The sequence below is a fragment of the Uloborus diversus genome, chromosome 8 (assembly GCF_026930045.1).
Source record: "Uloborus diversus isolate 005 chromosome 8, Udiv.v.3.1, whole genome shotgun sequence".
Classification (NCBI taxonomy): domain Eukaryota; kingdom Metazoa; phylum Arthropoda; class Arachnida; order Araneae; family Uloboridae; genus Uloborus; species Uloborus diversus.
The window spans coordinates 138,694,841-138,722,785 of record NC_072738.1 but is presented as its reverse complement, the minus strand read 5'-3'; the positions used below and the strand labels follow the sequence as shown (position 1 = coordinate 138,722,785).

At 30.3% G+C, this 27,945-nt stretch overlaps 1 protein-coding gene across 1 annotated transcript; it reads left to right on the top strand.

Moving 5' to 3' along the window:
• Nucleotides 1-98: 98 nt before the first annotated feature.
• Nucleotides 99-27,700, top strand: LOC129227404 (kidney mitochondrial carrier protein 1-like; the record flags this gene model as incomplete). Its single annotated transcript, XM_054861956.1, is given in 10 exon segments — nt 99-308; nt 5,706-5,853; nt 14,280-14,374; nt 14,972-15,057; nt 15,144-15,242; nt 16,052-16,176; nt 20,848-20,908; nt 21,362-21,457; nt 25,277-25,357; nt 27,315-27,700. Coding segments are annotated over 10 exon segments (894 nt in total). The 3' UTR covers nt 27,354-27,700.
• Between the last annotated feature and the right edge of the window lie 245 nt (nt 27,701-27,945).

Here is a 27,945-nt window from a genome sequence, read left to right as displayed (position 1 = left end):
ACTTCTTACAATCTTGATTACTTTTTTTTTTTTTGTAACCATTCAAAAGTTTAAAGTCAAAATTTTGATTAACTATATTTTTTAAAATTTAATTTCAGGACTGCTTGTTTAAGATTCTTCTTATAATTTTGAAGCTAGGTGAATCTTCAAAGCTTTGAATATTGGTTGTGAAGACAAGGTTTCTTAGATTCAAGAACTAAAACATTGGTTGTGAAGACTTAACACTTTCCCTTAGATTCAAAGTATGGTTAACAGAGATTGGCGTCCTTTTGTATATGGTGGCCTTTCATCAATTGCTGCAGAATTCGGTAAGTATTTTGTTTGATGCATATGCATGTTTTTTTCCCTGTATCAACTTTAAATGATTGTTTGATAATAAAATGTTTCTCTTTTCAGTTAGTCAAATCACTATTATTCCCTCATAAGGGGCAGGGTTGTGCATAGAAATTTTGGGGCTCGTCACAAATGACTTTTACAGGCCATAATGTTTATCCCTACGTCTCTGCATATATTTCACCCCTCTTTTTAAAAATCTCATGCCGGGCCCAGGCCAAAAGGTGTTCCTCCCCCCCCCCCCCTTGTGCATGCCCTTGTAAGGAGCTGACCAATATCTAAATTTAGTGAAAATTGTTTTATTTATTCATACAAATGCCAGGCTTTTACTCTGTGCCTTCTGGCTTCATAATTCTTTTGAACAAAATAATTAAAAAATTTTAAATGCAAAGCATGTCAAAATGATTTTTGTTTTGAAAGCCTGAGAATTGTGTAGGCTGCAAGTTGGAGAATCTTCAGTCATAATTTTGGTGAAAATAAAGGGGGTCTTGCTCTTGTGGGGATCATCTCGCAAGCATCCCCTAGCATCCCCTGTGCACGATTAAAAATTTATTTAATGCTCAAAATTGAATTAATGCTTAAAATCAAATATGCATTTTCTAATGATGTTAAATTCTAAAGTATTAATTTCTAATGGTACATTTATTTACTTGGATTTGTTTTTCAGTTAACGTGATTAGTACCAAAAAAAAAAAAAAAAACTAGCAGTGTTGTGTGATATGATATTTTAATTATATAAGTAATAAATATATGGTTAGGTAAAAAAAGAATTAAAAGCTTAAAAACTTTATCTACTTATCCTAAAAAGAGAAAAAAGAAATGCAATATTGCATCACTTAGAATATCTTACATACTTAGTTTATACATCCAATATTAACTCGAATTAAAAAGTAAATATTTAATGCATTAGCTGATTAAACATGTTCTTAAAAAAAAAAAAAATCATATTCTCAAAGTAATTTATGCTTCAAACCTGTTAGGTGGTGACTTTTCATGGAACATGTGACATTATTTAGCACACCATTGATTGTGTTCCCGATATACATATCTATTCTGATCAAGAGTTGGGAAATTCTTGTTTGGTCTTAACTCTCAAGTAAAAGACAGTCAAGAGGGATATGATTCATTTTTGAAAGTTTTTTTTTTTTTTTTGAAAGCATTATGGTCTAAGAAACTGGTTTTTGACACAACAAGTGCTGAAAACTGGTTTAAACTGTCAAAAAACCAAACTGATGCTGAAAAAAGTGATATGAAGCAAATATTACGTGTAGAGTACTTTTGCAAATATGTACCATGAATTACATTGAAAAGCAATGATTCTAAATTTATTTTTCCAATTGGTTTTCTAAATGTTTAATTAATGTTAAATTTTATATGAATATCAGTGGTATAACTTTATTGATAAAAGTGCAAGTATTCATAAAATACATTATATAATTCATGTTTGCGTGGAATAACTTAAATTGAAATAACAAAAAGAATGAAACAGCTTTTGGGAGTTATTGAAGTTTCATGTCAAATTAACATAGAAAAGTAAAAATTTTCCCTACAAACTCTGAATTTTTTAAAAATTCTTTTAAGATAGACCCATATTCAAAGCATATAAAATCTGCTTTCTCATTTTTGCACTGCAGGTAGTAAGAGCCAATGCAACAACAATAATAGAAACAGTAAAATCCCATTACAACGAATACCAATATAAAAAATTTCCGTTTCAACAAAATACATTTTCAGACCTGATTAAATTGCCATTACATTATTTGAATTCCATTACAACAAAATTCCCAATACAACAAATAAAACTTGAAGTTCATGTTAACAGGATTTCACTGTATTTTCAAAAATTAAAGTATTGACTATCAAAAAATTTCTAAACTTTTAATTTTTCTTTTCTAATTTCTAAACTTTTAATTTTCATGTAATTTTCTTTTGTGTGTAAGCTATATTTCATCAAATTAAAATAAAAAGTCCACTGAACTTTTGCAATACATTAGCAATGAAATGAAATTTAGCAATAAGTTAAGTTGATATTTGACAGCCTAGTTTTGTTAGCGATAGAAAAAAAAAAAAAAGAACTATATCTTAAATAATTCAGGCATCTATCAATGTTATTTCAAGAAAAGTTATTTTTGTATTTGACCATATTCTTACAATAACAACCATCTAGTAAGTGCAGTCTTTCAGATGTTGATAAAATTAGTTATGCTATAATAGTAAAATTAAAGGTGTTTGACATGAGAGTTCAAACCAAGATTACAACTCAAAAATTGTTAAAATCAAAAATGTGCCAACTCTGTTTAAAGGGAAAGGTTAGGTGTAGGAGGATATGAAAAAACAGGTAAAAAAAAAGGAAATGAAAATGTTTTTATCCTCTATGCAGTTGAAATCGATGATAAATTCGACATTTATTGATGCAAAACATTGCAAGAATATTGCACTCATGTGCTTCAAGTTGTAAAAAACTCCTTTCTCAATGCAGAAAAGATTTTCAGCCAATGCTAGTCACGGTTTGATTTGATAACGCACATTGAGGTCTTTAGCTGTTCTCAGCGGAGAACAGGTTTGGCTTTCTGCCGGCAGAAACTAGTTTTTGCCGTGCCAGTGGCAGAAACTTGTTATAACCGGTAAAAACTGGCAAAAACTGAAAAGTGTCTTTAATAACTTTAACTTTACTTAACTTTTAAAGTAATTACTAAATGATATTCGTTTAAATAAACTGAGACATCAAACTTCATTTCATCATTCAAAAAAATAAAATCCTATGCTATTGCCCTTGATTTAGTTTGGAAAGGGAACTTTTCAATTGTAGATGCTCGTAATATTTGCATTAATCTAACAAAGGACAAAAATCAGATGGGTTCTTAGGAAAGAGGAGTGACATACAGAACTAAAAACAGGAAATTACTGATTGTAATTTGGTCGCTTTATATGCTTCATCTAAATTGCTTGTGATTGAAATTATCACGTGCTTCAAGAAGAAATTCAGTCTTTCAGATTCAGAATTTTACTTCCAATAGATGTGTCAGAATTTTACTTCTAATATTAACCTAGATTTTGTATGTACCTAATGTCACAGCTTTGCAAAACAAATTGGCCGCATTTCTCGAAACTTATTTTTCCAGTTAAATTTTTACCACTTTCCCAGTTACTAGATGGTGGACCAGTTTGAAAAAATATACAACAGATGAAAGTTTCACGAATATTGCTTGATAATGATGCATTGCCTGCTAGCTCTTCTGCTTCAAGTAGTGTTCACTCTAGGAAAAAAAGGGCAGGGTGCTGGCCTTTGAAAGGGGCACTTTTTTAAAAAAAGGGCACTATTTCAAAGCGGTGTCACGCAACCAAGACCAATGATGCATCACTCAAAAAGTACTGAGTGCCCCCTCCTATACCCCCAAAAAAATTACGAGGAGAAATAACACTTAAAACACCTTGCAAAAATTGAAACAGTCTAGTCTGCACCATGACCCCCCCCCCCTCCACCACCCTTGATCGCCGTCACCACTGACTTTAGTATTAAATATGGTTTCATCCAAAAAACGCACTTGTCTTCAGAATAGGGTTAGCTCAACCCCCCCCCCCCCACACACACACAAATGCCAACTAAGCTAAGCTTCCACACTCCATAGGAACATTTAGCTAATGCTAAAACTTGGCTTTGGGTGTTTTTCAACACTTTTCAGGCCATAATTTTAAATACCTATAAGAGTAAAAAAAATTCTAGGCATTTCAAAACCCTTTGAATTTCAATTGAAGAACAGTATTTAATTACTGATCTCCCCTTCCTACAAAAGAAACTGCTTAGTAATGGCATTGTGCCATTAAGTATTTTAGTAGACATCAAAATCGTGATGAGTGTAAATTCTCCTTTTTTAAATATTACATTTCAAATAGAATAAATAACTTAAAATACTGTATGCAGTGCTTCAAAAATGTAGTGGTAGCAAGTTGCAAGAACGCCCTGTCAATGCAATATGTTTCCATTTCAAACGGTTTTTTTAGGTGGGGAGGGCGCTGGGGATGGGGGTTAAAAATCCAAGATATTAAAAAAATACCTTTGCATTTTAGCCCAGTGAGCTTTGTACTATGCTCTTCTTAGGAAACAATCAGAAAGTTAACTTCCCAGAAACAGATGTGAAAAGATTGCTACACAATCACTACCAATGCGCTAAAATTAGCTAAGCCTAATTTCCACGTGCAAAGGAAAAACGGGCACAAAGGGCTGAAATGTTAGGAAAATGTCCTATTCCCTCTCTCATTGTTGATTCTCAGAAGATCAAGGATGGGAAGGAATGAAACAAAGATCTCTCTCTTCCCAGAGGACCTTACTCCTTTCCACAACCTTTCAAAAACCCACCCTCAGTAGAAGGAAGAACATGCCTTTGTTTCCTACTGATAAGGCTGTTTGAATTCTGAGAATCTCATCCCCTCTTTGCCTAGGTATTTGCTTCTTTTGTTTATGGGGCCGTTTTCAGGGTGAAATTCTGGGAACAAGGATAAGGCATGGGCGTTTTTGCAGCCGATCGCTGGACAAATAAAATTGCCCTGATATCGCGGCAGGTCGAAACGATGGTTGAGGCATCTTTTTAAAAACACAGACTAATTTTTGAACAACAAAAACTTATTTTTGAAAAGGGCGGGGTGCATTTCGCAATCTAAAAGAAAGGCAGGGCGCGTTCTGCTGATATGGAAAAGGGCAGGGCGCTGCGCCCTTCAAAAACGGCCTAGCGGGAACACTAGCTTCAAGATTAGTCTTAAGTTTCTCATTTGTGCACATTAAATAGAGAAAACTGTTTGGATTTTTGAAACCACTTTTTCTAAGAGGCAACTGTAGGATCCAAGCAATATAACATTTGTTGCAATGTTACAATTGATTGTGCTTTAGTTAACAAATTAATTATTTTTTCCATGTATTTTCTACTGTGTGTCAATAATTAATTTTTTTATCATTTTGTGAGTTTTTGCCAGTTTCTGCTGCAATTGTGGCAGAAACAGGTTTTTGCCATGCCCGTTTTAACTGGTTTCTACCAGTGGTTTTAAGTGGTTTTAACCACCTTGGCAGAAATTTGCCAACCCTGGCGGAGAAGCTTTATACCTCCAGTAATCCACATTGTTATTCCAAATTTTGCTGTCAGGACAATACGAATGAGAGATTTACAATACATGAAAGTGAAAGAACACCCAAGGCAAGGTGGGAATCGAACCCACGGCCTCTGGCTTAGAAGACACAGCTTCTACCACTGCACCACCAAGGCCCCTAGTCACGGTTTGTTCTTAGTACTGTGAATTGTAAGCAATTTTAAACTGGTTAAATAACTAGAAAACATGTTTTAATTATTTTTTAAATTAATTTCTAAAAACATGAATTTCAGGCACTTTTCCAATTGACACAACAAAAACTCGCCTTCAAGTTCAAGGTCAAGTATCGGATGCTCGATTCAGAGAGGTCAAATACAATGGTATGTTTCATGCAATATGGAGAATTTCAAAAGAAGAAGGAGTTAAAGCCTTGTATTCTGGGTTAGTATGATCAGTCATAACTGTTTGCTTTAGAATGTTTTAATGCATGATTTAAAAAACATATGCCTAGCTTTTAATCATATTTTACCATAAAAATGTTTACTTTCTTACAATTGTTTCTGTTTGCAATTTAAGTCCCTGCTTATATCTACATGCTTTACCTGTTTCCTAATTTGAGAGACTTATGTGCCTGGTTGATTTTGTTTGAGTTATTTGCTATTAAAAATTAGTGTTGCTTAATATTAATAATAATAAAAAGAAATAATTATAAAATGTGAACTATTAAGGAAAATTTAGTTATTACATTCCTACAATGATTTTAAACTTAAATTCCATTTAGTTTTCACATGATGGTATCCTATTAACAAATGGGCTTGTAAAAGTTATTCAAAAACAAAAAGTGAGATTTTATTCACTTTCCGAGGTGAAGCTGTACAATGTTTGCAGACTTCCCACTCGTGTGCAAAATTATTGTTCACCTCTGGCAAGTTGAGCTCCACTGCCCGACCGATTAAACAATTCCAATTGTTGAAATAGGGGTGAGGAAAAACGGCTTATGAACTTGTGGCTTTAGTTTGCAGTGTTATTGCTCAGTTGGCAAACAATATAATTGAGGTAAAAAGTAACAAGCAGTGTAGTATTTTCTCACCAATAGATGGGTTGCCATTGCAATTGTAGCCCAACTTAGCGTCTAACAATGCCCCTTCATACTGATTGCTTTCCCTTGAAAGATATGGAATTGCTCACAAGGCCATAGCTCAACTTCTCAAAGGTGTACAGTACTTGCACTTTCAATGTGAAGATATACTCCCTGTTTTTGAGACGTTTTTTGCCTTCAACTCTTGTTATGGCTATTCCAGATTGACAAGCTCAAAGAAGGGCAAAACTAGTTTCTGGATGCTGTAACAAATTGTTCTGGATTTCTTTTTTTTGACATATTTCTTATTATTGGATAATTTACTTTCACCAACTGTGCAACTTTTGAAAAGGTTCCATTTGCCAAACACTATGCGGTCAGTAAGTGGCCAAAACCATTCTATTACTTAGTGGTCTCTGATCTTAATCTGTTAGGCCACTATCATAAGCTATGCATATGCAAGCTGTATAATTATTGTCAATGATAATAAATATTCAATGTCAAAAGAGAACATTTAAACCTTTTAATTATTAAACTAATGCTTGTTGTTTTTAAGAAAACAAGGTGATTTCTGCATGTAATTGAAAAAGAATTTAAAAAATGAAATTAAATAGGGTAAAATCGAGTTAAACCAAAAATTAAATTAGACAAAAAAAAAAAAAAAAAAAATCTGAATAAGCTCCAAGTCTTTCATCTCCATTGTTTTCTGTTATTAGTATGTAACAAACTTAAAGGAATTTAAATTCATAGAGCTTTTCGATTTGTCACATATATTGATTTCAGACAAATTTCTTTATATTAATGAATTCAAAATATTGATTTTCAACTTTTTGAATTAATAAATTTTAATGGGTTTTATTGAAACTTGATTTTGTATTCAAAACTGAATACATAATCATTATTCTGTTGATCAGATCCCCCCCCCCCCCGCTGAATTCTTTTTGCAGTAAAAGTAGTGCAACAATATAAGTTTTGTGAGTTTTTCATTGTTTTTTTATGCAGCTGCTAAGGTTTAAAGTTTTGTATTCTATCAAAATCAAAGGCTTCAGATTTAAAGCATATTTATTTTTGAAGTATATATATTTATTATGTTTCTTCAAGAAACCATTAAAATATTGACAGCTTTTAAGTTTTCAATTTTATTGTTATAGTGTTTGATGAATTATCATTGCTTTCTTTTTATATTAAGCTCTGAAGTTTTATATGATCATTTTCTTTCTTTCTTTTTTTTTTGAAAGATTTCTTATTGTATGAAGAAAAGTTTTATTGTTTTCTATTATCTAAAGATAATAGAAAATGCTAAAACTTTTCTATTAGCTTTAGAATTTAATAGAAAAGAAAAATGCTTTTAAATGATTTTTTTAGACTGATCTAAGTTGAGAATATATTTTTCTTTCATATATTACTGGGACAATCTGGAGAATTCCAAGATCTTATCTTGCTTTTACCAAAAAACCAGAAAGCTTATGTAGAACTTGGAACAGCTTTTTAATGCTGAATAGTAATAAATTACATAGCATGAACTATAAATTATGAACACTGAAATTCATAAATTTAATGCATGAAAAGGAAGAAATAATTTTATTTTTGTCACTGGGTAAATCCAATATTTTTTTTTTGATGTTAATATCATTTCGTACACTGTGATTACATTGAACTAATAACACTGGTATTTTCTTCAGAATTAAAAACGTTACCAATCATGTTCATATAGTTTTATTCTGATATTTGAATTTGATATCTACTCAGGTTTCATTGCGTATCGTACCTCATTATAGTTCAAGTAAAGCTAAAATGCCATGTTTTGGGCTAAATTTGCAGCATCTCAAGCTGAGATGACATGAAATCTTTGAATACAAATTATGCCTTTCACTTTTTTTTTTCTCTTTTTATAGTTGAGCAATTAATTGCTAGCACAAGCCTAGAAAATCTTACATTACTTTTGCGAGTCGCTTTTAAAAAATGAGTATTTTATAAAGTTTGTTTCTTTTTGTGTGAAAAAATGATTAATTATGATAAATTAATAGAGAATATTAGAGAAAACAAATATTGACCCAGTTTCCAATAAGTCTGTTTTTGTAACTACCAACTGGTAAACAGGCCCCCATATATTGATAAAAGCATAGCAAAATACTAAAATAATAATAAAAAAAAACAGTTTGAATTCTTTACAAGCATGTATGCAGCATACTCCTAATTATCCCGGCTGGGGCCTGGCACTGAGAATAACGAAGTGGAATATCAGGAAACATGCATAATCCAAAAGTTTATTTCACTGTTAAATATGTTACATATGAATAAAATTATTTTGCGTTGTAATATGAGATAAATTTAAACATGATAAATAATCGTAATTTAGGCTTGAAAAAAAAAAAACTATTTAACTATTGTGTTACAATTATTGGCAGCACATATCTTTTATGTTCTTTTTTTATTTTTTTAAATCCAACAAAAATTTCCAATCTTTACTTAAACCAGATTTTTTGTTGTTTTTATGAAGCATTTTTTTACTAAGGAGTACTTTTTACGCATACCAACAGCAAATAGATAATCCACAAACCGAATAATCTGTGTATGAATAGTTGAGAGTAAAAAGAATAACTTCAAAGCCATAATGTATGCCATTATATACCACATGGTAAATTATAGCTTTGAAATGTAATTTTCTTGTAGTACAGTAAAACTTTATCCATAATCTGATGCTTTTCAGTCTGTAGAGCTTCTTAGGTACTTTGCAGTAGCAAAATATTGATCTAAATGTACTTTTTTTATACGACAAAACACCTTTATATTATGTATTTTTATGCAATTAAAAGCAAAATTAAAACTATATTTCTTATCATGGCTATATTTTTTAATATTTTATCAGCTTGGTTAGGAAGTGGAAATAAATTTAAATGTTTTGATTTGTTAAATTAATGATCTTTCCAGCATAAACATAATATGAATGATTAAAAACATTTCTAACCAGCTATTAATAAATTTAGTTCATATTTATTTTTGTATTTTTTGTCATTAATATGAATGCTTAGGTTTATTTCTGTAATGTATGTTTTTGTAATTCGTAAGTCTCCAAAAGGCTCCTCTTGCTTATTTTTGATTACCACCTAGTGCTGTCTTATATCTGCTAGGTTAGGTCATCACATGCGGCCTTCATACTGTTTGCCATGTGTTACCTGATCTTGGAGAAAGTGTCCAGTTAAGTGAACACGTCAACATTTTTCTTGTAACTGTGCTAGGGTAAATTGACTGAAATTTTTGAGTCTAAAAATTTTAGTAAGTTTTATGGAACAATATGTAATAGTGCATATGAAAGGTTTTCCTATTTTAATGAATTGCTTTATGCTGTAATCTAAAGTATAATAATTTTCAATTGTAATATTTATAATTTAATCTTGCTGTAATTGTTATAGTTTTTTTAAGATTTCTTTTTTTTAAATCTTACATCCTTTTGAAGTACTTTCAATTTTTTTATTTGATGGTTGAAAACATTTATTAAAGTAGGGAAAACATCATACATATGCACCTAAAAATATTTTAACTCAAAATTTTGAAATGTTTTAAACAGTTTGTTTTAATGAAGAGTAATTAAGCACTATTTGAAAACAAACATCAAATTTTATTTAAAGTTACATTTTCCTAAATAAAAACTATTAGATTAACAATCTAAAGCTACTATTATGCTTGATTGGTTTTCATGTGCTTTTGAGTTCAATTTGCATTCTTATTTAGAATGTTTATTTACAAATTAATACATTTGCTTCGAGTTAATCGTTTTTGCTCGTTTTTTTTTTTTTAGCATGCGTGAAACATTTGAATATTTTCCCCATTGCAAAAATATTTTAACATGTTTGTTTAGACACTGGTGAATTACTAATCACCTACTTTTAACTAATGACTGCTGGCTATAGTGAAGCATGGTTCATACTTTATTCTGAATTAATGCTCATTTTTAATGTTTTAATATAAATATAATATTTTATTGTTTCTGAAGTCTATAACTTTTGTAGAATTATACAAAAATATTTCTTTTGGTTCTGTACTGTTTGTGAATTGACTTCATTTCTGAAAATTTCCTGTCTTTAAAACATGTGCCATAAATTAACTTGCTGCATAATTGACTGATCTTAATAAGATGGAAATTTATACTAATACATTTAATCTACTATAATACAGCTAATGTATAAAAATACTCATTTAACTCCATTATTTTCATCTTAAATATTAAAATCGAAGAGTATCTATGTATCTATCTATATATGTCACTCTCGCTTCTTCCAAATGCCAGAGAATTAATTAAAACGTCAATTCTCTAAGAGTTTTCTACTGTCGGTTATTGGCAGAATGCCTGTGCTTCCCTCCTCAGATCTTCTTTCCCAAGGCTGCCTCTAACCTCTGCAAAATTATGGCTTTTCTTTCCTGTGGCTAATAATTTCTCTCCCTTTTTCTGCTTAAGACTGGAGTGTTTCGTTCTTTAAATGGTGCTTGTTAAGGGTTAAGAGGTAGACTGACGATTTGTGGAAGGGTTCTAGAGGTGCACCATGCTGAAAATTAAGTTACTGTTCATTAATTAATGTACCGCTGCAGGCAGCAAGAAGAGGCAAAGCCTCTGAAAAGGCAAGTTGCACAAGCAGCTGTGGGCGGCAAGGTTTAGACAGCTAATGTAGTCGCCCTGGCAGCTATTATATTCTTAAATACTGGTACATCTTTTGCTCAACGTTAGTGCTGTTGAAAACTAAACTTTTAAGCGTTTTAAACTTAGTAATACTCTGAATGTTTTAGTTAAAATACTTATGAAACAGACCCCATGAACAAACTCGGACCTTGTTTGTTTTTTCCCCTAAAGGATTCAATTGTATTGTAGAAAAGTTTCACTTGCATGTTAGCTAAAAATTAATTTTCTCTCAGTTTATTGAGACTTTTCTATGTGGCAAAAGATTTTTATTCAGTTGTTTAACTATTGCTTTCAAATTTTAACTCAAAAATTAATGAACAAATGTTTTTGAAAATTGTATATAAATTACACATTCATATAGGGCATAATTAGTGTAACATAATCGTAACATTGTCCAAAGCCAAAAAAAAGAAAAGTAGTAATAATGACAATGATTTTGAACTAAGTTTTTAGTTAAAATTTCATAAAATGTTTTTCATTTAGTTTGCAGATATACAATCATCTCAGAATTAATATTGGTGTAAAATATATACATACTATTTAGTGCAATGATATGACATAGAAAAAAGGATTTTCACTTTGAGTACAGTTTTTTAAAATTATTTTTATCAATATAATTTTGTAAAAGAACTTTTAAGCAAAAGGGAACGATGAAAATGACGCTATGATTATATAGTTCTGTAAAAGAAATTTTGTGAATGTAACCAAATTAATATTTTCTCAAAATAGATTTAATTTAAACAACACTAATTTACTTCACCAGGGTTGCCAACTGCTCTGCATTTCACGGCCAAGCGTTTTCAAGCATGACATAGTGTTTAAAGCTGTTTTATATTTTTATGCGAGTGCCTAAAATGCTTATCAAAGCTCAAAAACAATTTTAAACAAGTGGTTTTAGTTTTTTAATTAAATTTTATACAAAATACCGATCCGCTTCGCAAAACTTCAAAATTATCCTCAAAATCACCACAGATGCTCCTCAAATCGTTTCCCCCAAGGTTGGCAACCCTGCTTCACTATAATTTATTACTCTGTAAGAATTCCATAGAAAACTCTTTCTAAAATCTTCTTTGTTTTAAAAATAAGTACCTCTATTTTTCTGTACTAGTTGTTTTTGTTAGCAAAAAATTACAAATGGAGAAGATATATTTTTGCAAGTTTTAGTAATTAATTTCTTTCTTTCTTTTTTTTTTTTTTTTGTGCTCTATTTCATTTTAAAACTTTTCAATTTTTCAAAAGATGTAATTTAAAAGAAAAGCCGGATATTATTTTTAAATGTTAAAGTAACGAATTTTCACTCAAAAATATTCTTATATTTCAGTTACTGAAGTCGTAATGCTTCATAAATTAATATATTTTGCTGTTAATAGTTTCAATACTTCAGTGACAATTCATATAACTTGAGCCTTGGATGATAGTGGTTAGTTTTTTTGAGAAAGCAATATTTTAAACGAATTGTTCATTCTTTGTTCAATACTTTAATTTTTCTATTGAAATGTTATTTATGATAAATGTTTTCAAATACTGTTACAGTAAAAATTTTCATTTTTAATGCATACTGCTTTTTAGGAATTTGTTTAATCACTAAAAATAATTTCTGTAAAATGACAATGCTGATAAATTTTTTTATTTACAAAAGAACCACAAATATTTATTCAATATTTCAAGAGTAATAAGAGATATGATTTAGAGTGTAAGGAACTTCAATGTTATCTACATTTGGACGCAAGGCTAATATATAAGTAATTAAATTAAAATATGAATGAATATCTTTAATTTTTTTTAAGAGCTCATAATATGTTATGGGGAAGGGAGTATTCATCTGTTGTGCTAATAAGTAGGAAAATGCATATTTGTTGCAATAGGTATCTGCTTGATTTTTCTTGTACGCTTTTGTTTATTTTTCAAAGCAAGTAACTTGTCACAACTCGGGTTTATGTTCAGAATTGGGATAGTATAAGTAATGATGAAAATTTTGCGAATAAGTTAAAATGTTTTTTTTTTCTGTATAAAGCAATTAAAATATTTTGCTCATATGTTTTTCATCAAATGCTCTTTATTTCTGTTCATTGTGACTAACGGGCAAAGTTTTAATGAAACACTTTAATCCTTAATATTTTCAATGACAAATATTAAGTAAAATTCATATTGCTGTGATATGTTCTTGCTTAAGAATTTTGTTGACATAACATGGTTTTTTTATTGATACAACGAATATGTATTCACTATTAAATAATATTCATGTAATTATTGAAATCAAAAAATAACTAAGAAACATTGCACTTTTTACCTTTGCACGTGCCTTTAATTGTAATTGATTATGTCGAATAAGATTTTAATATCTGAAAATGATATGTGAAATGTTAATAAAAAAAACAAGAATTTCCTTTAAAATTGTTAAAAGCTAGTAGTAAACTCATTTAATAATTATTGCTCACATTAAAATTTGAGGGTTAATTATTTTACTGATTGTTTGTAGATATTTAAGCATGGTAATTGTAATTCATCTTAAATATGTAAGACCTTATGACTAAAAGAGATATAAAAGAGTGTTTTTATAAAAAATAGTGTTTTTTCTAAGTGACGTTTTGTTGTACAGAAATGTATCTTACCCGAACTCGCGGTACAAGTTCCATTTCTACACATTTTCCCTCTCAGGTAATTGAACGTGGTAAGTTATACAGAATGTATTATGTAAATCAAATTTAATTTTCTGATATTTAAATATAAAACTATCCTGAATTTTTTGTAACTGAACTTTTAATGTTTAAATGAAAGAAAATATTGTGATAATATTAACATTATTTTTAAATATTTTGACTAAGCTTTTTCTAAGATATTTTTAATGTTTAATTTTTATTTGTTTTTGTTTAAGTATTCAATCATTTTATTTATTTATTTATTTATTTTTTGACTTCATTTATTTACTTATTTATTTTACTTTAATTATTTAATTTGAATGTTAAGTTGCCAGCTAAAATAAATTTTGAAACTTATAAAAATTTTGAAGCAGAAATTTTAAAATCTTTTATCAAGTTTTGCTAGTCAATGTATTGAATGCATTATTACTTTCTCACTCAAGTTTAGAATTTTATATTAGTTTCCTTTTTTCAGCATAAAACCTGCTCTTTTGAGGCAAGCTACTTATGGGACAATCAAGATTGGCATTTATTACTCTTTAAAAAATGCTCTGATCAAAAATCCACATGGTAAGAGAAAGCTTCAATGGATTTTTTTCATAGGTTGAAAGTATATTCTATAAATGTAATTAAATAAAAACTTTGAAACTAATGTATTTAATAATGCAGCAACTTCCTTTTAGCCTTCCTAATTTTGCATGTCTGTTATTTACTATTTTCATTTTAATTTTTGTTGAATCAAAATGGTATTGTGTCATACACAAAAATGGATTCATTGAAAAACATTTTGTTTAAATCTTCATAAACATTTGTACTTCAATCAGGTAAAATTAATTATATTGTTTTGTAAAAACTATTCTAAAAATTCCTTTATTATTAAAAAATCATATTTCCTTTTAAATCATGATACAAATTTGTTTATATTTTAAACCTTTTCAAAATTTACATCGAGTTATTTCAATCTTCCTCATCTCATTTTTATCTTAAAATGTATCCTTACCTTAGCGTCCCCCCCCCCCCCCCCACTTTTCAGTTGTTATATTTTTTAAACTTTTGCACTAAAATGTTACTAACTTCTTGTATTTAGAAATAAATTGGAATATGATTTTGTAAGTTTTATTTCTGTGAAAAACATGTTGCATGAGTGATAATTATATTTATTTTTAGATGAAACATTATTTACAAGCGTTTTGTGTGGAATAACAGCAGGCGTAATTGGCTCAGCCATAGCGAATCCAACAGATGTACTTAAGGTATGTTAGTATGTACTAAAATTATGATTTGGCTAAAACTTTTATTGAAAGAAACTTTAAATAATTATAATTGAATCTTCTTTTAGGTGAGATTACAAGCTCATAAAGAAGCCTATTCACAAAAAGGCATGTTCCGCTGCTTTTTAGATATTTATGGTAGTGAAGGCATTAAAGGCTTATGGAGGGTAAATATAGAAATTTATAAAATCTATAGTTTCAGAATCATTAAAATGCATTTCTTATATTTGTAACTACAGTGGTCTCTTGAAAGTTCGAGCTTCCGCTTAATCCAATGTGCTTCATTTATATTTTAAGTTATATTTTTTAGTAGCTAAAAATTTGATTTTCATTAAAATCTGAAAATAGAAATATTTTTCAGCCGTAAAACTTATTGACAAATACAATGAGAAGTTGATTATGATGTTTTGGTTGCTTTGCACATATAAATGCGTACAGATATAGAGAAAAAAATTAGGTTAAAAATTGTGTAAAAGCAATTGAAAAAAAATTTATGGTTAAAGTTTGAGTGATAACTTTTTTCGTGAAGATGATTAGTTCTTTTTCTTATGCAAGGAAGTAAATGGCATTCCTCCTTATGTCTTCCATATTGGGTAAATTTTAAACGTAGAAATTTTTTCGAGATAATCCCAGTTTTCAGTAATCCGAGGTGAAGTGAGCCCCAATTTCCTCGGATTTCTTTTACTCCATTGTATTCATATTTGTAATGGTTAAAATTTTCTTGAATTTCAATTATTTCTAAAATTATTTTCTTATTTCTACTATTTAACATGTTCAATTCGACTGTGAACCCTGTTTTAATCTTCTCACTATGGCAAGAGCTTTTGCAACTGAACCAGCAGTTTGTTAAAATATGTCTACTGTAATATTAGTTAATATACAGATGATTTCTCTATATGTATGTTTCCAAACCTATATACATTCTCATTAAGAGTATCAAATATTGCCCTATGTATATTCTGTTACCTCATTCTAGGGTGTCTGTCCTACAGCACAACGTGCTGCTGTATGTGCTGGTGTCGAACTACCTGTGTATGATATTACAAAAAGAAATCTCATCTTGTCTGGTGCCATGGCAGATAATGTTTCAACTCATTTCTTGTAAGATTTTCCAAAATTAGTGAAATATTGCATGTTTTTTTTTCTTGCATTAATGATATTGTATTTGGTGATGAAATTATGTTCAGTTGAACGCCGATTATTGGAACTTGTCGCGACAGGTGTTAATAACACTGTGTGGCAAAAAAAAAAAAAAAAAACCTTCAAAATGCTTCTGACATTTCTTTGGCTGATTCTTATGTAAAATGACTTCCTGAATCCGAATATGCCCTCTGTTTCACCCTATATGTACCAATTTTTTTTTTTTTTTAAAAAGGCCTTTCAAGTTTTTTTTAATTTTCCTTAGTTTCAGAGTAATTATATTTTTTTGGAGGTTACAGGGCTCCCAAATGGTCCGCTTTTCCTGCCAAAGTCCGTTTTTTATGGTGAAGTCCGCTTTAGACCGCTTTTTAACATTTTGGTCCGATTAGTCCGCTTTCATATTGTTTTTACTTGAATATCAGATTGTAAAAGTTTTTCATTTCATTAAAAATTACTGTACATCCAAACACGCCGCCGCAGCACGTGTTAAACAAGGTTCGTACGCCCATGAAAAACCTTGAAAAGTTCTTGGGGGGGGGGGGGGGGAGGTCATTTTCAAGTGCTTGAAAACCTTAAAAAAGTATGAAAAGTTTCTTTATTACTTGAATTCTTTCAAAAATCATTATATTGTGCTTGTAATTCTTTTAAAAATATTTCATTAGTGCAATTATCTGAACATATATATTCAATATGATTTATCGCGAAAAATTGCTTTCGTGTTTGAGGTTTCAATCTTTTTGCATCTTGTTGATATTTTGATGCTTTTTACAATCCAAAGTGATTTTGACATGTGCTTACCTTAGCTTAGCTTATTATTCGTTTAATTTCAATAATTAACGAAGGAATTATTTTGGAACCATGTCAACATTGAACTTACTCGGACTTCGCGGAAAAATGCTTCTCCCGTTTGAAATTTCAATCCTTTTGCATCTTGTAAATATGTTGATGTTTTCCACAATTCGAAGTTATTTTAACATATGCTGCCTTAGTTTAGCTCATTTTTCGTTTAATTTCGATAATTGATGAAGGAAATATTTTGGAAACCATGGCAACATTGAACTTACTCGAACTTCACGAAAAAATGCTTCTCGCGTTTGAAATTTCAATCCTTTTGCAACTTGTAAATATTTTGATGTTTTCCGCAATTGGAAGTTAATTTGACATATGCTACCTTAGTTTAGCTTATTTTTTGTTTAATTTCAATAATTAACGAAGGAAATATTTTGAAAACCATAACAACATTGAGCTTATTCATACTTCGCGGAAAATTGCTTCTCGCGTTTGAAATTTCAATCCTTTTGCACCTTGTAAACATTTTGATGTTTTTGACAATTAGAAGTTATTTTGACATATGCTACTTTAGATTATCTTATTTTTCATTTAATTTCAATAATTAACGAAAGAATTATTTTGGAAACCATGGTAACATTGAACTTACTCGGACTTTGCGTAAAATTGCTTTTAGTGTTTGAAATTTCAATCTTTTTGAATCATGTAAATATTAAAGTATTTTGCCCAATCGAATGTTATTTTCCCATATGCCACCTTAGACTAGCATGTTTTATGTTTAAATTTAGTAGAAAATAAATAAATTTATTTTATAGGAAACATGCCGACATTGAACTTGGTTCGTGAAAATTTGCTTCTCTGAGCTTTCAATTGTTTTGCATCTTATTGATATTTTTATATTTATGGGAATTAGACGTTATTTTGACATGCTACTTCAGATTAACTCGATTAAATTTTTATTAAATAACTAAAAAATTAATTATTTTTGTGTTTAATTCAAATTTATTTAGTTTTCCAAACTTAATTTTGGTTATTATTAGCTTATTTTCGGTTATTACTGTTTTTTTGTGGGTGGGGTAGGGGGACATTAAATTTAAACAATTGAGCACATAGCATTTTAAAGTAGCGTTTGTATATGAAACAAAGTTGAATTATGTAATTTTATGAAGTTGAATTTGTGTTCATCATTTCATTGTCATGATGCCTGCTAAAGGGGGGAATTTGTTTTTTCCTCCCATGAAAGTTCAAAGCACTCATGGCCCTTCATTCATGGAGTATTTTTTTTAAATTGCAAAACTAAGCCTCATGTGATCTGCTTCTTCTTGTGATTGAGCATTTCAGACATTTTTTAGGAAAACTTTCAATACAGTAGATCTGTTTGGTGTGTGATAAATTCATATCGGTTGAGAAGGGATATAATGCTATTAAGCAGTACAAGACAGAAAAACACTAAAATAATTTTAAACTAAAGAAAGATGAAGCACAGCTTAATCTAAATAAACAAATACCTTTGTGCTGAACACTAAAGTAAGAAAAACAACATTAAAAAAAAGCACAAATTTGCCAATTACAGCAGATACGTGTTTCGGCGTTACAGGGAACGCCTTTTTCAATGCAAAAAGTAATGAGCTTATGGATGAAAAGACATCCGACAACATGCATAAGCTCATTACTTTTTGCATTGAAAAAGGCGTTCCCTGTAACGCCGAAACACTTATCTGATGTAATTGGCAAATTTGTGCTTTTTTTAACGTGGTTTTTCTTACTTTACAGCTTCATCTATCCTTCAGTGAGACTTGGTTCAATTCAAAATGTATCATCAAGCCTATTTAGTTCTAAGGAGGCTGCCTTAAGTGCTGAGCTAAGTTCCTCCCCTCCCTCCCATCCAAATGTTTGTGTAAATAATATTATTATTCAATGGATAGAAAGATTAGTTGTGCAGAAGGTGATAAAGGAATTGTATCATTAAAAATCATTATTATGGTTAATTAACAAATTATCTTCACGGGTTTAGCCAGCAGGCAGCTAATTTTCCTTTTGGTGCTTCCTTGGGTTTAAATGAATGGTCCTCCCAAGGTCCTCTTTTAGTCCTAACTGGTCCTCTTTTTGATTGAAAATGGTCCTCTTTTACCCTTTTCTAAAGCTAAAATGTGTTGGGAGCCCTGAGGTTAAAGAAGCTGGAGCTTTATATTAACTGCTAACATAGCTTTGGCAGGCAAGAGAGGTTCAAGATCATGAACACCAATAGCAAAAGGGGGGAAGGGGGTACATGCCCCCCCCCAAATATTAGAAAAATCACAAAAAACAATCTTTTTATTCTGCTTTTTTAAAAAAGATGTTTTAAAAAACAATTTGGTGCAGAATGAGAGTGTAAAACTCGCTTCTATGACTCCCATGTCCAAAAACATTTTCGCAATGTAAAGAAATATTTAAAAAAAAACTATCTTCTCAATGTTGCACGTTGCATGAGAGTTGTATTGCAGGTCTTCATTCAGAAATACATTCTTCTGGCTGATTCTTATGACCCCTTGTTTCCAAATACGACCCCACCTTCCCCCCATCACGCCCTCTTTTACAATATTGGGGGGGTGGGGTGGATATCCCCCCCCCCCAAATAATCTTTCCAAGTCTCCCCTTTTGTTATCAGTGTTCATGATTTTTAACATTGAGCCTTTCTTACCCTCCAAAACAATGTTAGCGGTTACTATAATACTCCTTTCTCCCCAAAAGGAAAAAAAATGATCTAAAATGAAAGAAAATTAAAAAGGTAAATAACATTAGGATCAAAATAAAAATTAATTTAAATTCTGAAATTTTGAATTCAAGTTATGTTTTTTGCAATCGCGAGTTGCGACAGGATCCTACTCGATAGTTACTACGCTACTCGCTTGTTTCTAGAAACGACTCCTGTCCCTCCAGGCGTGTCCCTCCTATTGGGCGGTTGCACAGTGTGTTTGGAGGGAGGGGTGCCCTCCAAGTTTTCCTTTTTGCTATATATGCACAAGATTTTGAGCTTTGCACATCTTTAGTCATTCAGAATAATGTTTACAGTTATTGTAATGCTCTTTTTTCCCCTCCAAATTAAAAAAAAAAATGGCTCTGAATCAGAGGATGGGGAGGTTCTAAACAGGGGGCGTGATGGAGTTAAAGGTGGTCGTATTTGGGAACAAGGGATCATTTTACATAAGAATCAGCAAAAGAATCTTTTTGAATCAAGACCTGCGATTGATTCAACTCGTATGCAACATCAACATTCTCATATTTTTTTTAAAAAAATTTTTACATTGAATTTTTTTGGATGAGTCGAGTCTTATTCTCTCATTCTGCACAAAATTTTTTTTACAAACATCTTTTTTAAAAAAGCAGAATGAAAAGGTCGTTTTTCGTGATTTTTCTAATATTTGGGGGGTGGGGGGGTATACTCCCAAGTCCCCGTTTTGCTATCAGTGTCCATGATCTTGAACTTTGAACCTCTCTTGCCCGCCAAAACTATGTTAGCAATTAATATAAAGCTCCTTTAACCTTCAAAAAAAAAAAAAAAAAAGCTCTGAAACGAAGGAAAATTTGAAAAATCTTGGGAGGCCTTAAAAAAAATTGGTACGTATAGGGGGAAAACGGAAGTCATATTCGGATTGAGGGGGTCATTTTACATAAGAATCAGCCGACCAAATGCCAGAAGCATTTTGAAGGGTTTTTTTTTTTTTTCCCCTTACAGTGTAATTGATTTAGTTAAGATCTGTTTTTCTTTAAATCCTCTCATTCTTCCATGTTTATGCATGTGTGTTAATTAGCTTGTATGTATAGCTTTGAAATGGGTTACTTATGAGCATTATTTTGTTTTAGAGCTAGTTTAACTGCTGGTTTAGCTGGAGCAGTAGCATCTACACCTATTGATGTTGTAAGGGTAAGTGCAAAAAGAAATTAAAAAAAAAAGTGACATTCAAATTGTATGTTTGCTGCCTTTTTTTATTATTTATTAAAATAACTTTTCATGAATACTTCATTTATCTGCTATCTGTCACTTTTCTATCAATCTAAGTTGTCATTGTATTTTGACAAAATAAAAAAATGAAATGGAAATAGTTATTAATAAGTATAATAAGGTTATTATAAGAATGTTTATTGCCTAACTCATACTGTTAACTTGATATGATTTTTCAAAAATCCGTAGTTCTTTTGTGGTCAGCCTTCATATATCTTAATATTTTTAAATATAATTGGGGTAAACCTAACCTAGCAGTGTCATAATGCAGTTATTAGGATTTGAATTGCCTTCGCAATGCTGCCAGGTTAGTTTTTCCATCAACTATAGTACTTTGCTTCATTTATTCAAAATAAAAAAAATTTCTTTTTGCAGACGAGGTTAATGAACCAAAAGAAACTACGTACAGCAATTTTAGATGGTGCTCGTGTTGAAGTATTATACACAGGTTCCTTCCATTGTGCATTACATGTAAGTCATTGTATCATATAATAGATATTTTTACGAGTTTCGTAAGTTGATGTGTTACGGCAGTTATGAGAAGAATAAAAATTAATACAGTATAACCCTGATTTAACGATTGGAAAAAGTTGCTGTTACATCAGGGATATCATTAAATCGAGAAGCATAGACATTCAATGCAGTCAAATCCGAACCAGTGAAATGTATCATTAAATAGAAGAAATTGTTAAATCGTAGTTATACTGTATTAAAGAAGTAAACTTACTAGAAAATAAGATTTTTAAAATTTTTATTTTCATTTGTTTGCATAATCATATTTTATAAAAACTTGAATCCATTCCTTTTCATTAAAAATCATATAAAATCTTTGCATAAAGAAATTGCATATCTTTCCAGACCTTATTCTCAGAGTATAATGCAAACATTTACATATATTTTTTCAATACTAATTTCTATGTAGGCTTTTTCATTAAAAGTTTCAAGTTTGGATTTAGTTGACTTTCCCCCCTAAGGTATTGTGAGCCTTGCTACTTCTGTTTAATGCTGTTGCAAGTATTTCTGACATGCTGTATCTGTTATTTTCAAGATTTAAAATTTGTTGAACTAAATTTCATCTGATTGAGCAAAAACTATAATTGAGTTAAGTTTAAATGATTTTTTTTTTAATAACCCTTTATTGGTAAATAGCAGGGTTCGGTAAGTTAGATCAGCTTGATTTGAATCAAGTAGTTTCTTTAACAAAATCATCGACTAAAATCGGTTGATTTTATCTTAAAATTAATTTAGCATTTTTAGAATGTGTTGCTCCAAGTTTAACTACACTGCATGATACAATTTGAACTTCAACTGGCAAAACTACATAAAGCCCTCTCTCTTTGTGTGTCACAGATTTTTTGACTCTTACAATATTGCTTTGACTCAAAATTACAGTTCAAAACAGAATTTAAATTTGCAGTTTTTCTTGTATGCTATGATTAATATTGTTAAGAAAAAGCAATTGTTCAACATATTGTTTTACACTGAAAACATACATGAGGATGGAAACCTCATCTTTGAGCTAAGCATAAACAAAATTACATCTTATCTCAACACATTAATGATTTTTTAATCTTCAAAATTATTCAATATTTAGAGAAGAGTATTTTAAGAGTAAGTTGAATGGATTCATTAGTTCAGATTGCTTCATTATCAAGTTTTAACAATTGCCTTCTTTACCCCAATTGAATCTATTTCAGAACTTTAGTCAACTCTAAAGCTCTGGTGTACTTATATCTATTACTAAAAAGTAACTGCGGCCATGAAATGGAAATAGCTAAAAAGTTGCTTTTTCATCTAATGTATGAAATACATTATGTTTATAAATGTGAAGTAATTGGATGCTTCAGTTGCCAAATCGATTCTTCACTTTTTGAAAAAATCCTTATTTTTGCTTTAATAGTGCTTAATCTATGCTTAGCATGTAAACAGGGGTCGAAGTGGTCCTATATATCCTATATTTCCTATATTTTAAAAAAAAGTATGAAAATCGTCCTATATTTCCTATATTTTTGGAAAATGTCCTATATTTCCTATATTCCTGTTTTTATCCAATTTATTTCTTTAAAACAACAGTAAACAAACTATCTGACTTCGGATTTTTCGTCGAAAGTACGTGTGCAAACGAATTTCAAATTAAAAAACACAACTCGCTAAATCCTGCAACAGGCATCTTCTCTCATTGGCCACAGCAATATGACGTCACTGTAGTGGGTGGAGTTTCGAGAAGAATTCTGAAGTTGTTTTTAGAATTTCGCGTTTGGCAACAGCAGTTTGTTTTGTTTTCCAGCGTTTTTTTTTTGGTTTTGTTTTCGTGTTTTTTTTTGGTTTTTGTTTTCGCGGGTATATTTTTGTGTTCAGTTCATTTTCTGATCGGAATGTTATAATAGTCTTTTTGAAATCTTTTCTTTTTGTGGAATTTTTTAGAACAAAATATCTGTATGTTTGTGCTACAAAGCATTGGTTATTTCCTGTTAGTTCTCAACACAAAGACGGTTTTTATTTATTTATATAAGCTATGTTTGTGAAACTTCTATCCCTGCAAAAATTGTGAGTTGCTGTGTTAATTATCAATAAATTTCACTTTGTTCTTTTTTTTTTTTGTCTACAAAGTACACTTTTTTCAAAAATTATTCTTTCAACTACAGGAAAGTAAATTCAGGTGTAAGTTATAATTTTGTTTGAGGGTTTTTTTAAAATAAAATCATTCATAAGAATAAATAAATAATATGTATGTATTATTTCTTTTTTCATAGCGAAACTATTCATATAATGTGTCCTATATTTGTCCTATATTTTTTGTGGAAAATGTCCTATATGTGACAAGTCGATCACTTCTACCCCTGTGTAAATTTATATTAAAGTTTTGGTTCAGTACATTTCTGATCCTGCAATGACAGAAAATGTAACATGAGGGCCCATTCACTCCTATGGAAAACACGATCTTCTTCATCACTTTTATCGACTTTTTGTTTTATGGAGTTAATCGATTTAGCAAGTGAAGCATCCAATTAATACATACAAATTTTTGAAGATTGTAAAAAAAAAAATATTTATTTATTTATTTATTTATTTTTTTTTTTTTTGATTTTTAATTTACAAAAAATGTTTCAAACCCTGGTAAATGAGGGTCTCTTCAGGAGAATTGGCCTTATCCATTCAAACGTTTTGTGATGTTTGCATATATGCAGTCTTCCATAATATAAGTTCTGCGAACGGCGTTTGCAGAAAATTTTTGGCTGTGCAGAAATTTTTTTAAACTGCTAACATTAATTAAAAAAATAAATTATTTTTTATTCTTTTTAAGGAAAAATTTTAAAAAATCCCAGTTTATTTCTGTTGAAGCCTATTTTTAAAAGCCTTTTAAAGCACATGTGTGAAAAAAATGATGGTTTTGACAGTTTTCTTCAGTTGGTGAAAAATAAGCACAAACTATGTTATTGTAAAAATAAAATAAAATAAAATGATTTAAAGCACTTTTTTTTTTGTCTCTTTCATATTTGAGTATAAATTTAATTCTTTGTTCACACAAGGGTGAATTAGGCAAAATAATTATTTGCAGAAAATTTTCCAGTTTGGATTTGTGTTTGCAGAAAGCTTTTCATTTTATCTAAGTCTACATATATGGTTTTATATGTTTATGTATCACTTAAGGGGCGATCTCAGTTGTATTTATGTAACTAAATAAAACAAAAATCATTGGAAACTTTGCTTTTTTGATTAGCCAAATTTTGTGGAGTGCACAAGAAATACAATATTTGGGTTACCGTTACTTGCACTCAACCTCTCTGCTTTCATGTTTAAAAAAAGAATCACCTTGCCAGTTCAAGTTTGAATGTATGAAAACGTAAATGGTTAAAGGAATGAATGGAAGAATAAAAATTAAATGACACTAAATAAGTATTTGAATGATTGATCCATCGATTGATTATAAGTAATTGATTGAATCAATAAGTGAATGCATGAGTGAGTAATCCATTGAAGGATGATTAAAAGAATGAGTGATTCTTAGATCAATTGTCGATTGTATGACTGGGTCAATATATTGATTAGTTGAATAAATAAATAATTTATTCACTTAATTACTGAATTGTTTAATACAGTGAATGATTGATATATTCCTTCAATTAGTTCAGTCGATCTCCTCAAATGGAAAAAACTTACTACTTTGGACAATTTATTTTGAAAATAAATTTAAAAAACATCAAGTTGAAAAATCTTTATTTCATTACGTTTTTAGCATTCCTTTATATTTGACTTTGATTTAATTGTGTATCTTTTTTCCTCCTCCAGACTGTACAAACAGAAGGATTTTTAGCTCTTTATAAAGGTTTTGTACCTACATGGGTAAGACTTGGCCCTTGGAATATTATAGTATCCTTTTAAATTTTATTATTTCAAACTTATGTTTTGTTATGTGTGCGTATCTTGACTATACTGGAGGTCCCCCCCCCCCTCTTCAAGTTAATATATATATGCTGTACTTGTTTATTTGCATTTGAAGAAAAGAAAAAGAAAAAAACATGCTCTGCTATTCACCTCACCTGACATAGCCTCAGCTTCATATTATTTTATTACCTACAGTAAAACTACTAGGTCAGGTGTTGGCAATTTTTTATTCACGCCTCCAAAAGAGGCTTGTTACAAGTCAACAAACATTGATCTATCCTTAGATAGCTTCTGATGCTACCCCTGAGTTTAACCTAGCAGAACCAGTACCACAACTTTTTTATCAATAATTGAAATAAAAGAGATAGAGATAAAGCCAAAAAGGGGGAGAAGAGCATCCCCCAAAGCTTCTCTTTTACCTCACCAAAGTTAGCCTAGGAGTGCGGTTTTTAAAATATTTGGGAGGAAAGTTCCTGAACCCCGTCCCCTCCTAAGGTTCCTCCCCCCCCCCCCCAGCGCCGGAATTTCAGTGCATTCTCTCGAACCATTCTCTTGACCGGTTTTTAATTTTTTTATGAATTTTTGAAAAACCTTTATTTTGCATTTTTTTTCGTGTTTAACATTTTTCTAAACCCATCCGCCAAAAGTATGAGAGATTTCTTTCTGAGAAATTAAGTATGCAGTAGTCAAAACATTTCTCCCTTTTCAGAAAAAAAAAGTTTTTAATAATATGCGATAGTATATTTTTAAAATTGTTTTATGAAATTAAAAAAAAAAAAAAACTTATTTTTTGCTTTTTCCTGGGTTTAATTCTTTCCAAAGCCATCCCACAAAAAGTATCAGATTTCTTCCTGAAAATTTAGAATGTAATAGTCAAAACATTTCACCTTCTTCAGATAGAATTTTTTTTAAAAATATGCAATAGCTTTTTTTTTTACATTTTTTAATTTAAAAGTGACTCATTTTATCTTCCACCATCGTATCGATCATGAGAAAAAAAGCTTTCCTCCTTCTGTGACATCATGACTGGGAGAAACTGATGTTATGCCTGGATTTAGATTGGATGTTTCGCTGTATCTAGTTTAGTGAGGGTTTTTTTTTTTTTGCAAATGCTACTTTTTGCACACTACAGGGAACAAGGAGAGAGGTTTTTTTTTTTTTTTTTTGGAGCTATTTAATTAAAAGAATATACTGCACAGTTTTTTGAAAACTGGAGATAGATTTAGAAAATATTTTATTCAAATTAATATTGATATAAACAGATATAGATTGTTTAATACCCTCGCCAAAATTATGTGAGCTGCCGCCAAAGGCGGCAATCTCGGCGTAAAAAGGCGAATGATAATATTGATATAGAGAGATATAGATTGATCTATACCATTGCCAAATTTATTCAAGCAGCCGCCAAAGGGAGCAACCTTGGCGTACATAGGTGAACCAGCTAGTCGCCACAGGTGGTTAGTTAGTTATAAGAGAAAAGATATTTATGTTTTTTAAAAAACAAAAGAAAAGAAACTTGCGTTTGAAAAAAAAAAGTTTAAAAACAAGTTTTTTTTTAAAGTTAAAATTTACTTTCCAAACCTCCTTTGGATACTTGAACATCGAATTTAGAGCCCTACGCATGCTCAATTTAAGAGAACCCTACTTATGTTTTAAAAATTCTTTATTCACTCAACTTTGTCGCTAGATTTATTATATAGCCACCATAATTTTATGCCCAAGTCTCCCGAATTTTTATTTTTCAATGTTGACAGTGGAGCAACTTTCATGCACAGGAGCAACTTACCTTACAATGTTCAATAAAGTCCATTAACATTTTAAATTTTAAGAGAAAGTAATCAAAGATTTTAACACAAAGATATAATTGGTCTCTTTAAATGTTATTATTCAGAATTTGTTTAGAAAGAAAAGCTCATAAGTAAAGTCCTTGACTGAGATCTAGTTTTTTATAATGTATGAACAGATGAAGAGGCTGTATTGATCTGAACAGTGGAGCTTCCATCCATCCAAGCACAATCCAAATGATTTAGAGCCCATAGAACATTTTTTATGGCACCTGCTTAAACCTCTCTATCTGCCGGTTTTTCAAACTTTGCTCCTGGAGTGTTTTCTGGATTTGGCTGTATAACAGTGGGCAAAGTATTTAGAACTACCTTAAAAGTCGACCGTTTTTGTTTTTATTTATTGTTTTATTTGACCGTTTTCAGAGCTTTCTGAGAAATGTATATGTATATATGTATATAATTTATACATATCTTGTTTTTCCTTTTATTGTTCCTTCTATGTTATAGTTTCATAAAAAAAAATAATAAAACCTTTTACCCTCAAGTAGTTGTTATGACTTGATTTTTTAAAAATAAATATAGACACAAGAAAGGGTTTGCAATTTTTTTTAAATTCTTGAAAGTTTCTATAAGTGAACGATTAAAGACCAGAGCAAGAAGGGGTACATCTCCTTTGGCAGTTTTGTGTTTTACATTGAAATATATTGTTAAAAGTTTGTGATACTACTTCAAACTTTCTTTAAATGACAACACAGTTCTTGAGAAAACACAGGATATTTATTTACAGCT